Raw genomic sequence first — 20,113 nt, 5'->3', positions numbered from 1 at the left:
ATGGTAAGGACACTTGGAATACAGTTCTTTGTAAGAAGAAAAAAGATGTGTAAAAAATACATTGATTGTTAAGAAACGTGTATTTCTTCTTCTGCCCCTTTCTGGCTTTTCAGGAGATGTTTCACAAAGCAGAAGAATTTTTACCCGGAACGGCAAATAGTGAGATGGATGAGATGGACACGTCAGACACCCAGTGGGGCTGGTTTTACTTGGCGGAGTGCGGGAAGTGGCACATGTTTCAGGTACCTCCTTTCCAGAATGTAGCACAAGGGCGTCCCCTTCACTCAGCATCACTTTGCTGACGCACAAAGTAGCAGTGCAGACCTGGAAGGAAATCAAACCTTAAGGAAATCAGGTAGCTTGACTAAAAGAAAAATGAGAAATTCTTCTAGTCCTTTTCCTTCTCCTTTCCCCAGGTTTTCTCAATCATGTATTTATTTATTTATTTTTAACGTTTATTCATTTTTTTGATAGAGACAGAGCGTGAGTGGGGGAGGGGCAGAGAGAGAGGGAGACACAGAACCTGAAGCAGGCTCTAGGCCCTGAGCTGTCAGCACAGAGCCCGACGCGGGGCTCAAACTCACGGACCGTGAGATCATGACTTGAACCGAAGTCGGACGCCCAACCGACTGAGCCACCCAGGCGCCCCTCAATCATGTATTTAGAAGAAGCAGTGCGAGTTCACTGTGCGTACAGAGGCGAGTGTGACTGAGTTGCGTAGTCTCAGTGTGGCTGAACAACTCCAAGTTCCATTTGGTGAATGAGGAGGAGGGGAAGAGAGCAAGCCCATAGTAAGCACCTTGTGTCCACCAGGTATTATGTTAGATGTTGCAGGTATATTTTCTACTTTAGCCTCACAGCAGCTCTGAAGCAGATGTTAACACTCTGTCTCATGGTCAAAGAGAGCAAAACTCAGAAAGGCTAACAGAATCTGTCCAGAGTCACGGCTAGTGAATTTCAGCCAGTACCCAGAAGCTTGGTGGTCTTTCTTTACTTAGAAGCCTACCTAAAGAAGATTTAAGTTGAGCCAGTTAGGAAGTTGTAATTATTGTAATCATTTGTAGAAATTGTAACAGTCTGGAGAGAGGGATTCTCACCAGTTGCTGGAGTTTCTTCCCTGGAAGTCCTTACGCCGTTTTGCACACGCTTGCTTAGCCGTGATTCTCCCTGTGTGTGGGAACTAGAACAGGCGCTCAGTCAGTTCCCCTCATCACTCCAGTCTCTGTCTCTGTGACCACAGAACCGCCTCTGTGGCCAAGTCATTGACATGAACAGCTGGTAAATGACACTCTCTGGTTTGTCTTAAAGCCGGACACCAACATTCAGTGTACAGTTAGCAGTGAAGATATCGAAAAAAGCTTCAAAACAAACCCTTGTGGCGCCATTTCTTTTACTACTTCCAAATTCAGCTACAAGATAGACTTTGCAGGTATGTTTTTTTCCCCTAATAGTTGTGTGTTTTTAGCATATTGATACAGTAAAATCTACAGTTGTGAAGATGAGAATTAGTTAATATATTTGTGCACAGTGAAATAAATCCTTTTTGTCATACACAAAAATCTCTCTATAAAAATTCAAGATTTAAAATCTTGCACATTACCTTTTGTAAAGGAATATTTGTATGCTTATCAATACTAACATGTATGGAGATTGTCATATCTTTTGAGCTTATGTAACAGTTTTCCTCTAAGGAACACAAAACACTTTTTAGCTGTTGTTTTGTTCATCATTGAAATATCTGGGAATCTTTGTGTTTTAAGGATCTATCTGAGAGGTCAAGTAACAAAGTCATAGGTAGCTGGTGATAGTTTTAAGACCAAAGTTCAGCTGAACGACCCATCTCTTAGTGTCTTTACCAGAAAACTATTTCTTTAATGGATGTTGCCTTTTGCCATTTTCTGATTTCATTGGCTCTTTCACAGAACAGATAGCTAATCTGGAAATCAGTTCTACTTTGGATTTCATCCATGATCTATGGGCATGGTTTTAGGTATCCCATGAAAAACCTGTCGGATTCAACTCTTTTAGTTTCAAGCTGTTGGTTTCAGCTGTTTGTGGCATAGAGGCATACAAGACCTAGAAAGGGAGCCTTTTTGTTTTTTAAGGTTTTATTTTTAATTAACCTCTCCACCCAATGTGGGGCTCAAACATACAACTCCAATGTCAGGAGTCACATGCTGTACTGACTGAGCCAGCCAGGTGCTCTGGAAGGCTTTCTTAATAAAGCATATTTTGGCTGCCACGTGGTTCAGTCATATAGATGTTCCGTCCTAGTTTCTATGAGTAGTGTCTTTTTGTTGTTGTTGTTGTTCTTTATATATATTTTATTGTCAAATTGGTTTCCATACAACACGTAGTACTCATCCCAAAAGGTGCCCTCCTCGATGCCCATCACCCACTTTCCCCTCTCCCCCACCCCCCATCAACCCTCAATTTGTTCTCAAGTATTTAAGAGTCTCTTATGGTTTGCCTCCTTCCCTCTCTGTAACTTCCCCCCTGCCCCTTCCCCTTCCCCTGGTCTTCTGTTAAGTTTCTCAGGATCCACATATGAGTGAAAACATATGGTATCTGTCTTTCTCTGCCTGACTTATTTCACTTAGCATAATACTCTCCATTTCCATCTACATTGCTACAAATGGCCAGATTTCATTCTTTCTCATTGCCAAGTGGTGTTCCATTGTATATATAAACCCCATCTTCTTTATCCATTTGTCGGTTGATGGACATTTAGGCTCTTTCCATAATTTGGCTATTGTTGAAAGTGCTGCTATAATCATTGGAGTACAAGTGCCCCTATGCATCAGCACTCCTGTATCCCTTGGGTAGATTCCTAGCAGTGCTATTGCTGGGTCATAGGGTAGTTCTATTTTTAATTTTTTTAGGAACTTCCACACTGTTTTCCAGAGCGGCTGCCCCAGTTTACATTCCGACCAACAGTGCAAGAGGGTTCCCATTTCTCCACATCCTCTCCAGCATCTATAGTCTCCTGATTTGTTCATTTTGGCCTATGAGTAGTGTCTTTATGGCAGAGTTGTGTTGTGTTGTGGTGTGGGCACACCTAAGGTAGTGACACCCAAGAAAATTCCCTTGGATGAACTAAGGCCCAGAAATGGTGAAGGGGATTTGTCCAGTAAGAGATTGATGCAACCAAATCTCTAATCATTATTGTCCCCCCAAAGTTTTTATTTTATTATTGAGAATTAAAACCATTATATTCTTCTTCCCAACTAACCCATAACTGCTTTTTTTTTTTGACATTAGCTAAATAGGCTGCCTTCAAGGGCCCTGACATTTGTCTTTTTGCTGCAGTGTAGACAGAAGGTATTCGCTAGACCTTTCAGACATCTTGTGTACAAGTGCCAGTTTGAAGCAATACTAAGACATAGTGATATGCACACACATCAGGCTTCATGTAGAGGATGAAGTTTATCAACACATTTAATTCAGCAAGCCATACGTTTCTGAAAGAATATTTGCTAATAAACTGTATTTTGGGGAGAGCTTTCTCTCAGACCATACAGTTTGTTAAAAAATGTCTTTATCAAAGAATAGGAGTCACATTCAATAATTTAATTCCACCAGCCCCTCTATATGATGATACTCCATCAAAGGTATCATCAGCATTTCGAATGTACTATTTGCAAAATTAGCTCCAACTGTTTTGCCATAAGCTGACTCAGGTGCTCTTGGTAAAAATGGTGAAGAGGAAACTCAGAGTGAGGTAGTAGAAGACCCTGCAGCCTTTGCCTCCTGTGCTGAGGTGATCTTGCTTTTTCCTGCACAGCGGTGATGCCAGTGTGTGTGCAGAACCTAGGGGAATCTGAAAAGGGCAGGGCACACTTTATATTTTACAGCATTTGCCTGGATGGGCGAAGCTCTTTATTTTGGAATGGAAAGATGCCAATTAGATAAGATACACTGACTGGGATCTCAAAGTAAGCCTCAGCACTAAACTTTGTGGGAACGAAGACATGGATCTGGTAACAGTGCCACAGCTAAGGCACAGAAGAGAGAAGAAGATGACACTTCCAGTTAGTTATTAGTCTTACCTCACCAGAACCTCTTGAAGAAGCACGTATTTAGTCTAGCTAGATTTTCTATTGTTGGTTTTGGTATATGGTGTAGAGAAGGCCAGAAATGTACCAATTTTTGAAATTCTGTGAATTCTTTCAGTTTTATAGTGGTAGTGTATCTTTTTATCATTCCCAAAATTTTTGGAGCAATCAAAGTACATTTCCCATTTCATAAACTGACCAGAAGATTCGGTACTATAATTTTATTCTCTTTCTAATACTCTTCATTTTCCTAAGTCTTGCACCGTAGCATCAGCTTAAGCTTAAGTGTGCTACAGAAAGGTACGGACCCTGTGTACTTAGCAGTCTGAGCCTAGCATCCTTTGTGTGACCGAAATGATGAAGCCATGTTCCCTGAATAGCACTCCTAGGATGTCATGAATAGATGTGTGGCAAGGGGTCCTTGATACACTGTGCTCACCAGCGCCTCCCCAAGTGCCATGGTTCTGGATCGCCATGTGCTGTGGCTACACATCTTCGTGACTATTTGTAGCACAATCTGTCCCTACCGCCTATCTAATATCTTTGTCTTTGCCTACAGAAATGAAGCAAATGAATCTCATCACTGGAAAACAGCGCTTAATAAAAAGAGCCCCCTTTTCTATCAGTGCTTTCAGGTATTGTAAAGAGAACAGGGATAGAGAGAGTGGGCTTTCCTCCTCTTTTTGAGTATTTGACAGAGGCACAAATAGACTGAAAATGTTTGGGTAGCTTATTTAACGATCTTCATGTTGGTCTTTTCATGGCTGAATTTTGCATTAGTTGATGAAGTACAGTATGATGGTTGTCTGCCCTTGTTTCCTTTCCTGTTATGCTCTTCATTTCCCCTTCTGTATTTACATTTTTCATGTCTTTAGGATGGTCACAGAATGCCATATGGTCTCTGCTATAAATCCTTAAAATAGTTTGCTGAAGTAGGTTTGAAGTAACTTGTAAATACTCTAGAGTCATCCAGTTATATGGGCTACTTATAACTCCTAGGCACTTGCCCCCTTTTTCTCTACCTCCACTGAGCCCCATTGGGCAACTCCTGGGAGTGACCTAAAGGAGACCTAAAGAAGGTGTGAGCTCAGTGGGACGGCAGCACAGCCCTCTGCTCCTGGCTCTGGGTCGCACATTGTCCTGTTTGGTTTCTCTGGCGGTACACAGCCCTAAAAGAGAGCTGTAGATGCCAGAAAAGAGTAAGTATTTGTTATTCCTGTGAATGAAATTGAAGGGGAAAATCTTCGAGAGCATACCTCCTACTTTCTGTCATGGTCCCTCAAGTAAATATTGCTGTTCAAAGAACATAAAATAAAACAGAAAAAAAAATGGTAGCATGTGAATTGGAAGGGATACCCCTTTGCTCTTTCCAAGGAGATATTTTGAAACAAGGATTCAAATAAGGAAAGAAATGCTTTAAGTTTCTATCAGTCTGTTTCTTAAGGCTTTTGGCTTATATTTTAGCATCCCGATTTAAAAGTTATTCAAGCACTTCTATAACAAATGCCCTGGTACTGCTGTGGAATGTGGAGGATATTATTTTCTTACCCACCACATCATATCTTTATTCTTAGGCACAAGGAATATAATAAACGAATTTCTTAGCTTCCCAAGGGTATGTAATCTAGGGAAAAAATGGGACATAATAACAAAATGTTATTGTAATTGTACGTTATTATTTCTGGTATACTTTGGAGGAGAGAAGCAACAACACTATGGGGCCGAACACTTTGTTCTGTCACAGACGATACAAATCATAGAGCAAAGACAGGAGAGGGAGAGAATTAACCAGAATGGATGAGAATAAGCAGGATAATAGCAGAGGAGAACAGTTAGGTATGCCACAGTAGAGCGATGCTGGTAAGTGGGTGTTGATACAGAAATTATTTACGCAGGAATATATCAAGTGTGTATTACACAAGGTGAATAGTTCACATTTCCTACTGGCCAGGAAATTACAATTAATTAAGGCTATGGTCTACATAAAAATTAAAACAACACAAACAAAAAAACCCTTTTACATAGCTAAAAGGTACTCCAGGCAAAGTAGAAAAAAAAAAACCAACAAAAACAAAAAACAAGCAACAACTGGGAGAAGTATTGTTACTCATGATCATAAAGGGCTCATCTCTGTAATATATAAAGTACTCCTAGGAATCTCTGAATGGTAGAAGACCAGCAAATCATTAGAAACATCTGGCCTCACTCAGAATCAGGGAAGTACAAATTACACCAGACATTTTTTTACTATCAGATTGTCAAAAATTCAAAAGTTTGATAATGTGCCTTTTTGGAGAGGTTGTTGGAAGTAGGGATTATCTACATTTCTGGTGGTAATGTTAATGAGCATAACCTTCAGAGAGGGCATTTGGACAGTATCTGCCAGAATCTAAATAATAGTCTTTGACCCGGAAATTCCATCTCACAGATGTCCTCCTATAGATATACAAGTAGACAGGTAAGATGGCAGAAGAAACAATTTGTGGTTTTGCAGCATTCTTAACAGTAGCAAAAAGTCAGAGACATGCTAAATACCATCAACAAGGGACTTGTTACATAAATTATGGTATGTTGGTACCATGGAATTTTCTGCATCTGTAAAATAGATTGCACTCATTTGTTCAACCAGTAGGTATTGCATGAGCCAGGTTCTGTGGTAGGGGCTGGGAATGAGGTTACTCTCTATCTATTGATGCAGAAAGATCTCTAAGAACATATTAAGTTGGGGGGGGGATGGCTGCAGAAAAACCCCGTAAATTTTATGTGTGGGGGAAAAATTTGGCTTGTGTGAACCTAAAGAAGTCTGGAAGAATACCCCCAAAGACTAAAAAAAAAAAAAAAAAAAACCCAAAACTGATTACTTGGAGTTGGGGCAAGAGAAAATTGGACAGATTAATTTTCACTGTTTCTTTATATTTGTTGTTTCTTTATATGTGTTAATTTTCAAATCATATGATTGTAGGATCTTTTCAAAAATTAAAATGAGCTTTAGAAATTAAGCTAAAGATAGGCTTGAAATTTATGACTTTCTTCCAGTAACCTCCAGTCCCCAAGGAGGATTAATATGTCCTTTTCAACCTTTTGCCATTAAGCCCTCCAACTTACTTTTTTTCTGTGTTTACATCCAGTGGCTTCAACTTGGTGGGCAGGTTTTTCAAAGTTTTGCTGGCTTCGCTGGGTGAATTAATGCAGGCTGTGTATGGGGAAGAGAGGGCAGTAAACAGAGAATGGCTTAGGTGTGAGTTAGAGCTTGAAGCACATTGCATGTATTGCCAAGAGGTTTGGATTTTATTTGATAGGCAGTATCAGTCTTTTAGAGGGTTTTGTTCTGTTTTGATTTTAAATCAAGAGTTTCATTTCTTCTTGGAAATTCCTTTTCTTTATCTAAAATCTTCCTTATATTTTAAGGGAATTGTGACAATTAAAAAAAAACAGGACAGCATTAAACAACTGTTTGTGAAATTTTGATGTTATTTAAGACTGGATGTTTTCCACTAGAGTTTTCAATTCCGCACCTAAAAAAGTAGCACACAGAAGACATGCAGTAAATATTTGAAAATAAAGAGCTGAGAGCTTCAGTTCATTGTGTTTGTCACAATGCCCTAGACGTGAAAATTCAGCTTTGGAGAAAAGGTGAAATTAAAGCACTGACAATGATTATTAATAGCTTCTAATATTTTGTCTTGTCTTTTGCTATGTAAAGTTATATATGTGAAAACGAGGCTATCCCCATGCCCCCGCACTGGGAGAACGTGAACACTGACGTGCCCTATCAGGTAAGAGCAGAGCTGATGAACCCCACTGTGGAAGAGCGGAAAGGGCCCCAGTAAAACTATGCAAACTTCTTTTTCCAGCTTATTCCTTTGCACAATCAAACACATGAGTATAATGAAGTTGCTAGTCTCTTTGGGAAAACAATGGATCGCCACAGAATTAAAAGAATTCAGAGAATTCAAAATCTGGACTTGTGGGAGTTCTTCTGCAGGTGAGACGGTGTCCAATCTGAACCCTCTCTTTGGCCTCTAAGACCTTTGTAGTCTTAGAGATAGCAAAGCATAGATGTCTAACCGGACTGCCCCTCAGGTGTTGTACCACCTGTGGAGATGCGCTGTGTGTTTCTCTTGTGGTATCTCAACCCTGTCTGTCAGTGCTCCTCCTCAGCACTCTCGGGGAGTGACACAGAGCTGCCCTAGAGGTGAAGGTCAGGCTCACTTCCAGCCCTGTGACACTACCCCCAAGGGCAAAGACCCCCTCTCCTTGCCAGGTGCAGAACTGTGCGGTCTTGGCTGAAATCTGCATTAGAAGGGAATCTAGGGAGCTCTTTAGTTTTGTTGACATTACTTTGGTGGTACAGACCTGTCTGTGGAATTAGAAGTCTCTGGAAACATTGTTGAACTCATTTATTTATTTTTTATTTTTTAGAGAGAGGGAGGGTGCGTGTGCCAGTCGGGAAGAGGCTGAGGGAAAGGGAGAGAAAATCCCAAGCAGGTTCCACACCCAGCATACAGCCTGACTCGGGGCTCGATCCCACCAACGTTACATGATGACCTGAGCCTAAATCAAGATTCATACGCTTAACCACCTGAGCCACCCAGGCACCCCAACATTGCTGAAATTTTTTTAAAAAGCAATTACACTATCTTGCCTCTAGTCATTTGCTTATTTTGTTTTGAAGGACATTGTGGAACATACTTTCAAATGTCTTGTTAGGCCCAAAGTTTAGGTAGTAGATCTACTGCTTAATTTCGGGTATAAATGAGCCATTGGATTGCTCAGTATGCACTTCATCTAAAAATAAAGTCCATTACAGAAAACTTAAATGTATTGTCCAAATTAACCTGTTGTGCTGTATTTTTTTTTATTTATTTTTTCAACGTTTATTTATTTTTGGGACAGAGACAGAGCATGAACGGGGGAGGGGCAGAGAGAGAGGGAGACACAGAATCGGAAACAGGCTCCAGGCTCTGAGCCATCAGCCCAGAGCCTGACATGGGGCTCGAACTCACGGACCGCGAGATCGTGACCTGGCTGAAGTCGGACGCTTAACCGACTGCGCCACCCAGGCGCCCCTGTTGTGCTGTATTTTTTAATAGCACATGCTACTTAAAATAAGTGCTTTATAAGTGGAAATATTTTTATTAAATTTTTATTTGTTTTTATTAAATATTTAAATTAAATTTATGATGATAGTTGATTTTTAATGTTTTAAATATAAGGAGGCATTTAATATTTGCTCAGGAAAATTTCAAATAATAGAATCTAATATAATGAATATAATGAATCATATAATGTATCCATCATCCTGACTTAACATATTTAACCACACATAATCCATTTCCTTTTTTGTTTTCTATTGTTGTTGCTGAAGTATTTCAAAGAAAATCACAGACCTTAACTCATTTCATTCGTATATACTTGAAAATTAGGCTGACTTTTGTTTGGTAATGATACATGGAATTCTTTCATGCTCCTGATAAGTAGTTAATATGGCCTGAATATATTCCTGGTTTTATTGTCATAATAGTTTATGGTAAAATAAGGGGTTTCAGCTTGTATTCTTTTTTTTTTTTTTTTAATTTAAAAAAAAAAATTTTTTTTTTCAACATTTATTTATTTTTGGGACAGAGAGAGACAGAGCATGAACGGGGGAGGGGCAGAGAGAGAGGGAGACACAGAATCGGAAACAGGCTCCAGGCTCTGAGCCATCAGCCCAGAGCCCGACGCGGGGCTCGAACTCACGGACCGCGAGATCGTGACCTGGCTGAAGTCGGACGCTTAACCGACTGCGCCACTCAGGCGCCCCTCAGCTTGTATTCTTTATAGTCCTGAGTCTTTGGACCAAGCTAACTTTTATTTATGACAGTAATGAGTTTAACTGAGTGTAGAAGGTTTTGTTGGGTTCTTTTTTTTCTTTTTTAATGTGAAATTTATTGTCAAATTGTTTCCATGCAACACCCAGTGCTCATCCCAACAGGTGCCCTCCTCAATGCCCATCACCCACCCTCACCTTCCGCCCCCCCCCCCATCTACCCTCAGTTTATTCTCACTTTTATTGGGTTCTTGTTGACATGATTCTTTTGTTGTGGAAGATGGAGGCCTCTCTCCCCTTAAATTTTATCCTCTCAGTGAATAAAGTGAGTTTTTCTAAAATGGTCTGATGAAAACTTAATTCATTATTCTTAATCAGGCCTCTGAAGTGGAGTTCAGTTATAACTAAACTCATAACTAGAGTTGTCTCAATTTAATCATAGTGGTAAAAATGTACCAGTGAATCCACATGTTTAAACATTGTACACTAGGAATTTCACTGAAAAAGTATCACTCTGTTCACGCCCTTCATGATTTTATGTAATGTTGGCCTATAGAAATCTGTGATGGTAAATGAACCTGTCACCTGCTATGACATTAGAAAATACTGGGTCTCGTAGTAAGGACAACCTGTTATTTTGACATCTCCATTAAGAACTAAAATCCTGGTCAATCTTGTTGTCACATAACCTCTGACTCACCGTATGGGCGGTCAGACATCCATTTCCATGTCTCTCAGTCCTTTTTTTTTTTTACTTTTCTCCTTTCTTCTTCAAAAAAACCTTTTTTGTTGTTGTTTACTTATTTTTGAGAGAGAGAGAGAGAGAGAGAGAGAGAGAGATACAGAGGGTGAGCAGGGGAGGAGCAGAGGGAGAGGGAGACACAGAATCTGAAGCAGGCTCCAGGCTCTGAGCTGTCAGCACAGAGCACAATGCGGGACTCGAACTCAGGAGCTGTGAGATCATGACCTGAGCTGAAGTTGAACGCCCAACTGACTGAGCCACCCAGGCGCCCCTCTCCTTTCTTCTAATAAATATATCAGAGTACCTACTTTGTGACATGCACTTTCCTAGGCACACATGGGATATAGTAGTATACAGGACCATAATTTAGACAAGGAGCCAGACAATTGTATCACAAAATAAAAATGAAAATTAAGATGAGTGGTTAGAGAAGAAGGTAGAAAGGTAGTCAGGAGGTTGAGCATGGAGGAGTTTGCAGTAGAGCCATTGGAATAGTTGTGTGATTTTCTTCAGTAGCCTTACCAGAGTTGAACTGACCCAGAGTTGAGGTCAGAGAGTCTGAAGGAGTAGGCCATGCAGGGCCTTATAAATCAAACTGAGGGGTTTGGATTTTTTTTCCCGGGACTGTGGAAAGCCATTATAGAATTTTAAGCAAGAGAATGATCAATATGATTTGCATTTTAGAAAAATAATTTAGCAGGCTGTACTGTGGAGAAGGGGTCTAAAGCAATGGTCTCAGTTAGGAGTGATTTTGCCCATCAGGGGATATTTGTCAATGACTGAAGATGACTTTTAATGGTCATGTGGTGGGGTGAGGAATTAATACTGGTATCTACTGGGGAGAAGGCATGGGTGCAAAACATCCTAAAGTGCACAAGACAGCCTCCCACAACAATTATTTAGCCCAAAATGGCAATAGTGCCAAGGTTGAGAAACCCTGGTTTAAAGGGGTCACAATCAGAAGCAGGGAGACCAGTTTAGGAAATTGTTTCGGTAATTAAACTGAGCCACATTGGGTGGCTTGAACCGAAGTGGTATGTGCTGTGTTGGGAGGAAGAGGACGGTTTTGAGATATCAAGGATGTAGAATCATGATTTAATATATTGGTGGTGTGGGTAAGGAGATGGGAATGAGAACTCCAGAGTTTCTGACTCATTTTGGTTGACTAACGGAATATGGGCAGAAACAGATTTTGGTCTTTGTCTTCAGGGAGGATGGGCAGGAAGCAGTAGTTGGTACATGTGTCATAGCTCAGGAGAGTGGTGTAGACTAGAAATAAAAGTTTTGGAGTTGTTAGGAAATGTGAGGTCGTAGAAGCTGTAGAATTGATAAGATGACCAGGAAGTGTATGTAGATTAAGAAAAGGAGAGGACCAAGGGCTGAACTCTGCAAGGGATGGACAGAGGAAAACTCAAGAAAGAAACTGAGAAGTAACAACCACAGAAAGTGGAAGAAAAACAATATACGGTGGAGTCACAGAAACCAAAGGGAGAGAGCGGTTTAAGCAAGTAGGTCTCATCCTCAGGGTCACATACAAAAGAGATGCCAAACAAGATGATATTGAATTTGTCCTTTGGAATTTTGCAACAAGGTCATTGGTACCCTTGATGAGAGCAATGTTGGTAGATGCTATATTGTGTATACACCAAATGTGACAGCTCTTCCAAGAAGCTTAGCAGTGAAGAGGAGGAGGGATGTGAGAAGATGGGTACCATGGAGTTAAGAAAGGTGTCTTTGTTTTGTTCTGCTAAGATTTTTGAATTTAAAGATGGGAGGGACCTGAGCATGTATAAATTACAATAGGAAAGAACCCAGGGAGGGGGAGTTTAAAGGACAAGAGAAAGGGGAGAGTAATTGATGCGTTTAGGCTCCTAAAGAGGTGTGATGGCATGGAATTCAGAGAATTTACTAGAATGTACAGAAGGAGCCAGACAAGGGTGGGCCAGTCATGTTTATAGATGAGTGGAGGTAGAGGATGAGGAGAGGGGTTAGGTTATGGAATTCCTGAAACTTTGAGTGTCCTTGGTGAAGTAAACGAGGTCACCTACAGAGAATGAAGGGTTAGGGAATGTGGATAAGAGAGAGCGATAGGGGAAGAGGGGAGATTTGGAATGGCCACTATGGAAAATGGGAGAGAAAGAACTAACTTGGGGACCATAGCATTTCCATCAGTGCTGAGAGTTTAGCTGATGTTGGAATATGTGAATTTAGAGTAGGGACCACGGGGATGTTGTGTGATCTATTTCAGCAGTCCATATGTAAAAGCAGAGAGTGAAGGTGGTTGGGTTGACCCATGGTTGGTCAGGATACGGCATCAAGGAAACGAGAGCAGTGAAAGCTGCTACCTCACTAAGAATATGGATTTAGGGGAACGGTGCTCCAAATCACCTGCAGAGCTCTTTAACATGCGGCAATGTCTATCACCCATCCTGGGTCTACTAAATTAGAGCCTCTGTGTTCTGACACTTTTACCTTTCAAAAGTTCTGCAAGTGATTCTGATGGAGAATCAGCAGCCAGGATGGAGAACCACTGGTCTGAACCTAGGCGAACTTCCTTCAGTCTGGAGCATGAAGATATTCCTGTTGCGATTCAGGACGCATGGCAACTTAGCCCTTTTGGCACCCTAGTCCCTGAGACGGTGGGTAATTGTAAGATACCTTCAAGAAGTAGGTGCTGCAGTATTTTCTGTAAGTTCAGAAATGACTGTGGGGTTGGGCATAGGTGGGCAGGGTTGTGAAGAACTTAGTGTAGCTTGAGTCCTATGATGTTTCCCAAAGGTTTAGCTGCAGCCCAAGAGGTCCTAGAGTTCAATGTGAACCTTTCTGGAACCTCAAGACCATAGTATGTGAGGCTGCACATTTCATGGGTGCCTTAGTAGTTGGCACTAGAATAAATTATGCTGTGGGGATGCAAAGCTTTGCCCCCCCCCACTCTGCCTTCAACTGGTATTTGCCACATCCAATCCAGTGACTCAGCAGATTTTCAATGCTCACACTAAGAGAGACTCAAGTGAATTTTCAAATTAGAAATTATTTTAATTTCTAAAAGAAATTAATGAGTGAATATCCTGATTTTGAAGTGCATTCTAGTCATTACAGATGGTAAAGCTTGACCTTAGAAAGATGTATACTAAACAAATATTTACTTGGGGAAAAAGAGTACGAATTCACTAGTGCCATGCCCAGCTAAGAGGATTACCATAGTGGTAGACAGCTGAGCCCCTTAGACAATACAACTTGATTTCTACAATATGGTTGACAAAGGTGCTTATGCTGGAGGCAAGATAGATGTATGCCAGTGGTAGTTCGAAGAGAAAAACTAATACCCAGTTGTAAGTATTGGGCAGAGAGTAACTTGAGTGGCATGCATGCTTTCTTCTTGAGACCCTCAACATTTCAATTGTTAATTTGGATAGAAATGTAGAAGGCTTGCTTATCACGCTTGTGAAAGCTTTAAAACTAGAAAGGTAGCTTATTTGTTGTGTAAATGAATCATGAGTAGAAAGACTTTGGAAGATTGAAACAAATTTGTCAAAACAAATTATATTATCTTTTTTTTTTTAAGATTTTTTTCCTTAGAACAGCAACAAATGTGTATCATAAGAAAAAAGACAAAAGTCAGTACCTAAAGGTCTAAAAAAGAAAGTCAGCAAATTTGTTCGTAGTGAAAACGTGCTGGGTTTTTCTGAAGTAAATATTTGTTTCATGCACATCCTTCTAACACCATGCTTAATGATCTGAAAGACCATCACCAGTAGATCAAAGCATATACATTGAAGTTTTTTTTTTTTTTTTTTAAATTTTTTTTTTTTTCAACGTTTATTTATTTTCGGGACAGAGAGAGACAGAGCATGAACAGGGGAGGGGCAGAGAGAGAGGGAGACACAGAATCGGAAATAGGCTCCAGGCTCTGAGCCATCAGCCCAGAGCCCGACGCGGGGCTCGAACTCGCGGACCGCGAGATCGTGACCTGGCTGAAGTCGGACGCTTAACCGACTGCGCCACCCAGGCGCCCCTGAAGTTTTTTTTTTTTTTAATTTTGCTTATTTATTTGGAGAACGACAGAGACAGCAAGAATAGGGGAGGGGCAGAAAGAGAGAGGGAGAGAATCCCAAGCAGACTCCATGCTGCCAGTGCAGAGCCCAATGCTGGGCTTGAATTCACGAAACCATGAGATCATGACCTGAGCCAAAATCAAGAGTTGGACACTTAACCGACTGAGCCACCCAGGCACCCTTGAAGTTTTGATACATATTGTCAAATGACTCTTGAGAAAGACCATTTCCATTTCTGTTGCTTTTAAAAAGTTTATTTAATTTGAGAGAGAGGGAGAATGAGAGGGTGAGGGGCAGAGAGAATCCCAAGTAGGCTCTGCACTGTGTGGGGCTCGAACTCACTGTGAGATCATGACCTGAGCCAAAATCAAGAGTTGGACCCTCAGCCAACTGAGCCACCCAGGTGCCCCACCATTTCTCTCATTTAAATGCAAGTACCATTCCCCCACATAGTTACTAACCTGCATGTTGTTTATCAATTATGTATTTAAAAAAATTACTATATCAAGTTTAATCGAAATGAACCTACTACATTAGGTTTATAAATCAGTTGTACAAATATAGGAAGCCAAAAAGAGATCGGTTTGAGAAAGTCTTGGAGGTTCTGAGTGAGTACAGAATTGTGTTTTGAGTGACTACAAATTCACGCCTCTGCTGCAAAATGAACTCGGTGGTACACCAGGAGAGCCGTGCTGGCTGATGGTATCTGGATTTTTTCTATTTCTTACCAACATTTATAAATTAGAAGGTATCCAGCAGACTCTTGTCAACTAAAGGCTGTCCAGGATAGAAAAAGGCCTGGAAGCCGTGCCCTCTGAGAATAGTTGAGGGAATGGATGTGTAACCTCTAGAAGAAAGCCTGGGTTGGTGTTCATTGGTTATATTTTGGAGAATCACAGAGTTGTTACATATAAGTGATTGGAGTTGTTCTGTGTTCAGGAGAGAATTACTGGGACCAATCAGTGGACATTAACAAGAAGTCAGATTTTGGTTTAGTATTGCGGGCAACGTACTTCCTAACCATTCTAGCTGATCACAGAGAGTTGTGCTGTCGTGCAAAGCGTGTACTGGAATGAATTGAAGCAGATGTTAAGTAGCTATTTATCAGAGATATAATGAGGGGAGGGGATTTTTAAATTTTTAAGATCTCTTTTCTATGAAGTATTTCATAGAAATATGGAAACGCTGCAGTTAGTTCACAGACACCCTTGTACCTGACAATGAGATTTAACATTTTGATATTTGTTACATTTTTAAATATTTTCTTCATTTTTGTATATGGGCTTTTTCATTTTTTAGTGTATTTTTAAAATTTATTTTTATTACTGAAGTTTAGTTGACACACAGTGTTGTATTAGTTTCGGGTGTACAACATAGCGATTCAACAATTCTACACGTGACTCGCTGCTCATCAAAATACATGTATTCCCATCGGTCACCGTAGTGTTATCACAATATCATTGACTCTACTCCCTGTGCTGTGCTTTTCATCTCCATGACTGTTTAGTTTTATGTTTATTTGTTCTTATTTATTTATTTTTATTTGAGTATAGTTGATGTACGGTGTTACAGTAGTTTTAGGCATACAGCATGACGATTCAACTTCTCTGTACACAATGCCCTGCTCACCACAAGTATAGCTACCACCTGTCACCATACAAGGCTATTACAATATCATTGGCCATATTCCCTATTCTGTGTCTTTTATTCCTGTGACTTATTCATTCCATGACTGGAGGCCTGTGTCTCCCTCTCCCCTTCACCCGTTTTGCCCGGCCCCCTAACCCCCTGCCCTCTGGCAACCATCAGTTTGTTCTCTGTATTTATAGGTCTGATTATGGGTTTTTTTTTGTTTATACATTTGTTTTAGATTCCACATGTGAGTGAGATCATATGATATTTGTCTTTCTCAGTCTGACTTATTTCACTTAGCATAATACCCTCTAGGTCTATCCATGTTGTTGCAGATGGCAAGATCTCATTCTTTTTTATGGCTGCTTAATATTACACTCTGTGTGTGTGTGTGTGTGTGTGTGTGTGTGTGTGTGTGTGTACACACCACATCTTCTTTATCCATTTGCCTATCAATGGACACTTGGGCTGCTTCCATATCTTAGTTATTATAAATAATGCTGCGATAAACATAGGAGTGCATATGTATTGTTTGGGCTTTTTTAAAGATACAAACATTACAAATACAGTGGAAGTGTTTATCCCATCCCCTTCCTGTTCTGCTTTCCTCCTGAGGCTGGTGTTCTACCTTCTTGCCCTTGTTTTTATATTTTTTACTACCTATATGTGTTCATATACAATATACAGTATTGAGTCATTTGTCTCTTTCTGCAACATTCCTTTTACATTCAACATTATTTTTCAAGAGTTGTCTATTTAGTACATGTAGATCTGGTTTATTTTAACTTTAATGTATGGATATATAATTATTCATTTTTCTATGAAAGAATTTTAGGCTGTTTTTAGTTTGTTTGTTTTTTACTGTTACAATCAGTCTTGCACTGAATATCTTTTTATATGTTGGAAGAGATTTGTTCACTGGGAAGTGTGTTGAACTGGATGGGTTAATGTTCCTTCCAGCCCTACGATTCAAAATTCAGTTCAATCCAACCAACATTTTCTAGTCTCTGGAGATAAAAACATTAAGGCATGGTCCCTGCTCAAGGAATGCACTGTTTAAAGACTCTCTGAAGTTTATATTATTTTGTTGTTTATCGTGTCATTTTTAGGCATCTATAAAGCGTGGCTGGCTTAGGCATTCAGTTACCTTGACTATGATGGGGCATCATCTGGGATATCTCTATAGTTTCGAGTATAATTTTCAACCTTAAGTCTCAATTTTAACTAATAATTTTTGGTAAGATGATTATGTGTCCAAGAGCATTTGAGGTTATTTCTTTTCCAGAGCTGTTTTCACCACCTATGATTTATGTTAAAGAAGTCTTTTCTTTTTACCCTTCGTTATTGAACTTGGCTCTTCTGAAAATTAATAAATGCCACTTATGGTCTATCTCTCTGTGTGTTTTATGCCTATGTGTATTGTGTGCTTAGGAAAAAGGCTCAGCTCAAGAAAAAACGAGGCGTGCCTCAGATTAATGAACAGATGCTCTTTCATGGTACCAGCAGTGAATTTGTGGAAGCAATTTGCATTCATAACTTCGATTGGAGAATAAATGGTATACATGGTGCTGTCTTTGGGAAAGGTAATTATCAGAATTCCAGGCCCAGTTTGTGTCCTAGGAGACAATCTCGTCTCTTTAGAGATAATTGATTGTTTTATAATTCAGGAGTTTGATAGTCATTAAGTTAAAAGTTAAACTGTACTAGGTTCCTGGCACACCCTCAGAGTTTCTGAGCCACGGAAAAGCCACCTCCTGCATGTACAAGGTAGAAGTAAGACTTTGACACCTCTACCAGATTAAGTAGCTCCCCAAGTCCCAGTCATTCAGATGGGACAGCATGTCTGTATTGGCTGATTTTTGCATTACATTTAATTTCCATGTATAAATCCTATACAGGTATGACTGTATACCAAACCGTTTTATGTCCAATGTATAAAGAACTATAAAATAAATTGATCACACTGTACCCAGGTCTAGGTACTAGTATTTTCTGTTCATTTTGTTTTTTAGAAAATGATAGGTAAGGATATTAATGAACAATAAGGAGTAATGGGGGAACTCCTCACCTTTTTTTCTAATACTGTGAAAGTCCAGGCTCTCAAATTTATACCTACTACTCAAGCAAATTAAGGTGAGAAATGAGGAGAAAAAGTAGGGGTGAATGTTTATTTTTCTGGCCCTTACTTTGTACCTTATCTCCAGTGAGAGAGCTGGCTACCACTTAGGATCAAGATATGCTACATTTTTAAAGAGTAAATTAATTTTTAAAGTAACTCCTGAAAAGGTCATCCCATTGATCTGACTGTAAGAGGATTAGAAAAGCGTTACCATAAATCCTGTCAGCACTGGGTAACCTGAGACTTTGTGATTCGTTTCCCAAATATTTTAGAGTAAATATTCCCTTCGTGATGTCAGTCTCCTAGGCCTGCCGTTTGGGAAGATTTGATGCTTCATTGACTTTTCACATGTAGGCGATGAACCTCTGTGAAATTGTACTTCGGGAGTGCTCAGATGTGAATAGTGTTGCACTCTTCAGAGATCTCTTTGTGGTTGTGGGGTGGTTACTATCTCCAGAAATATTATTGATTTGTTACCCCATATCATAGAAATGTGGTTTCTTGGGTTTTGAAATAATCTCCATAGACCAGTAGTTCCCACTGCGCTCTGCAGAGCTCGGTGAATGCTGGCCAAGGGCAGTGGGCTGAGGAAAGTGCTAGAGGGAAATAGAAATGGGAGGGAGATTCAAGCAGGTAAAACTCAGGCCTTGCCTTACTTTTAGTCACGGAAACAGACTGTGTCTTACGTACTGGATTTCTCTAGAAGCTTTCTTTTGAATATAGAAGACTGATAGCTCTGTTTTGGTGGGAGCGGGTGAGGGTGTCGGTGGTGGGGAATGGTCTGTGTAACAAATCTATCTGTGGGGTGGTCCACAGCATGTGCTTTCTGTTCTTTCCTTAAAGATCTGCAGACAAGGACATTCCACATCTCCTTTTGTTATACGATTCCACGTGTCTGCTCCCCTAACAATTAGAGTGTTTTTGCTTGTGTTTCCTATATTCTTCAGAGTAATCTTGGCTTCTTCTGGTCCTTTTTGTTTAAGGAACCTATTTTGCTAGAGATGCTGCTTACTCCAGTCGCTTCTGCAAAGATGACATAAAGCACGGAAACACATTCCAAATTCATGGCGTCAGCCTGCAACAGCGGCATCTGTTCAGAACGTATAAATCTATGTTTCTTGCTCGAGTGCTAATTGGGGATTACATAAACGGAGACTCCAAATACATGCGGCCTCCTTCCAAAGACGGGAGCTATGTGAATTTATACGACAGCTGTGTGGATGATACCTGGAACCCAAAGATCTTTGTGGTGTTTGACGCCAACCAGATCTACCCTGAGTACTTGATAGATTTTTATTGATTTCACTTCCAAATCTCAGTGGTCAAGGAAGTTCTAGTCTGTTTTGCAGGAAGATTTGCTCTCCTGTCATCTAGCCACTAAATGTTCACTATCTGATACTTTTGAAACAGATATGGAAAAAAGTGGCGTCCATATAAAAAGGCATACTGACTTGAAGGTTGGTTTTTTTGTTGTTCTGTTTTTGTCCGTTGCTTGTAGTCTTGTCTGTTAAGATTGATAACCATTGCCATTTTAACACAGAGGTAAAAGATAGCACTCAAAACTGAATCAGCTGGGTCTCAATTAACATGATCATTCAGAGTCTGTAAAGTTTACATGTGTGTTCTATTTATTCATATATATGTTGAAAAAAATAAAAAAAAAACAGACATAACTGTGTCCCTTCAGAAGAATTGATCCTT

General features: G+C 40.1%; 1 protein-coding gene across 3 annotated transcripts in view; it reads left to right on the top strand.

Moving 5' to 3' along the window:
* Nucleotides 1-19,872, top strand: part of PARP11 (poly(ADP-ribose) polymerase family member 11) — a 45,397-nt gene extending 25,525 nt beyond the window's left edge. For all 3 annotated transcript variants that reach the window (XM_030321463.1, XM_030321464.1, XM_030321462.1), the window contains 7 exons: nt 114-242; nt 1,309-1,429; nt 4,615-4,690; nt 7,759-7,831; nt 7,910-8,040; nt 17,725-17,876; nt 19,396-19,872. In XM_030321463.1, coding sequence (XP_030177323.1) covers nt 114-242; nt 1,309-1,429; nt 4,615-4,690; nt 7,759-7,831; nt 7,910-8,040; nt 17,725-17,876; nt 19,396-19,712 — 999 coding nt within the window. In that variant the 3' untranslated portion in view covers nt 19,713-19,872. The remainder of the gene's footprint in view (nt 1-113; nt 243-1,308; nt 1,430-4,614; nt 4,691-7,758; nt 7,832-7,909; nt 8,041-17,724; nt 17,877-19,395) is intronic.
* Nucleotides 19,873-20,113: the final 241 nt, after the last annotated feature.

Source organism: Lynx canadensis, chromosome B4 (assembly GCF_007474595.2).
Source record: "Lynx canadensis isolate LIC74 chromosome B4, mLynCan4.pri.v2, whole genome shotgun sequence".
NCBI classification, from domain to species: Eukaryota; Metazoa; Chordata; class Mammalia; order Carnivora; family Felidae; genus Lynx; species Lynx canadensis.
Note: the sequence above shows the minus strand (reverse complement) of the source record. Positions and strands in the feature narration are given on the sequence as shown.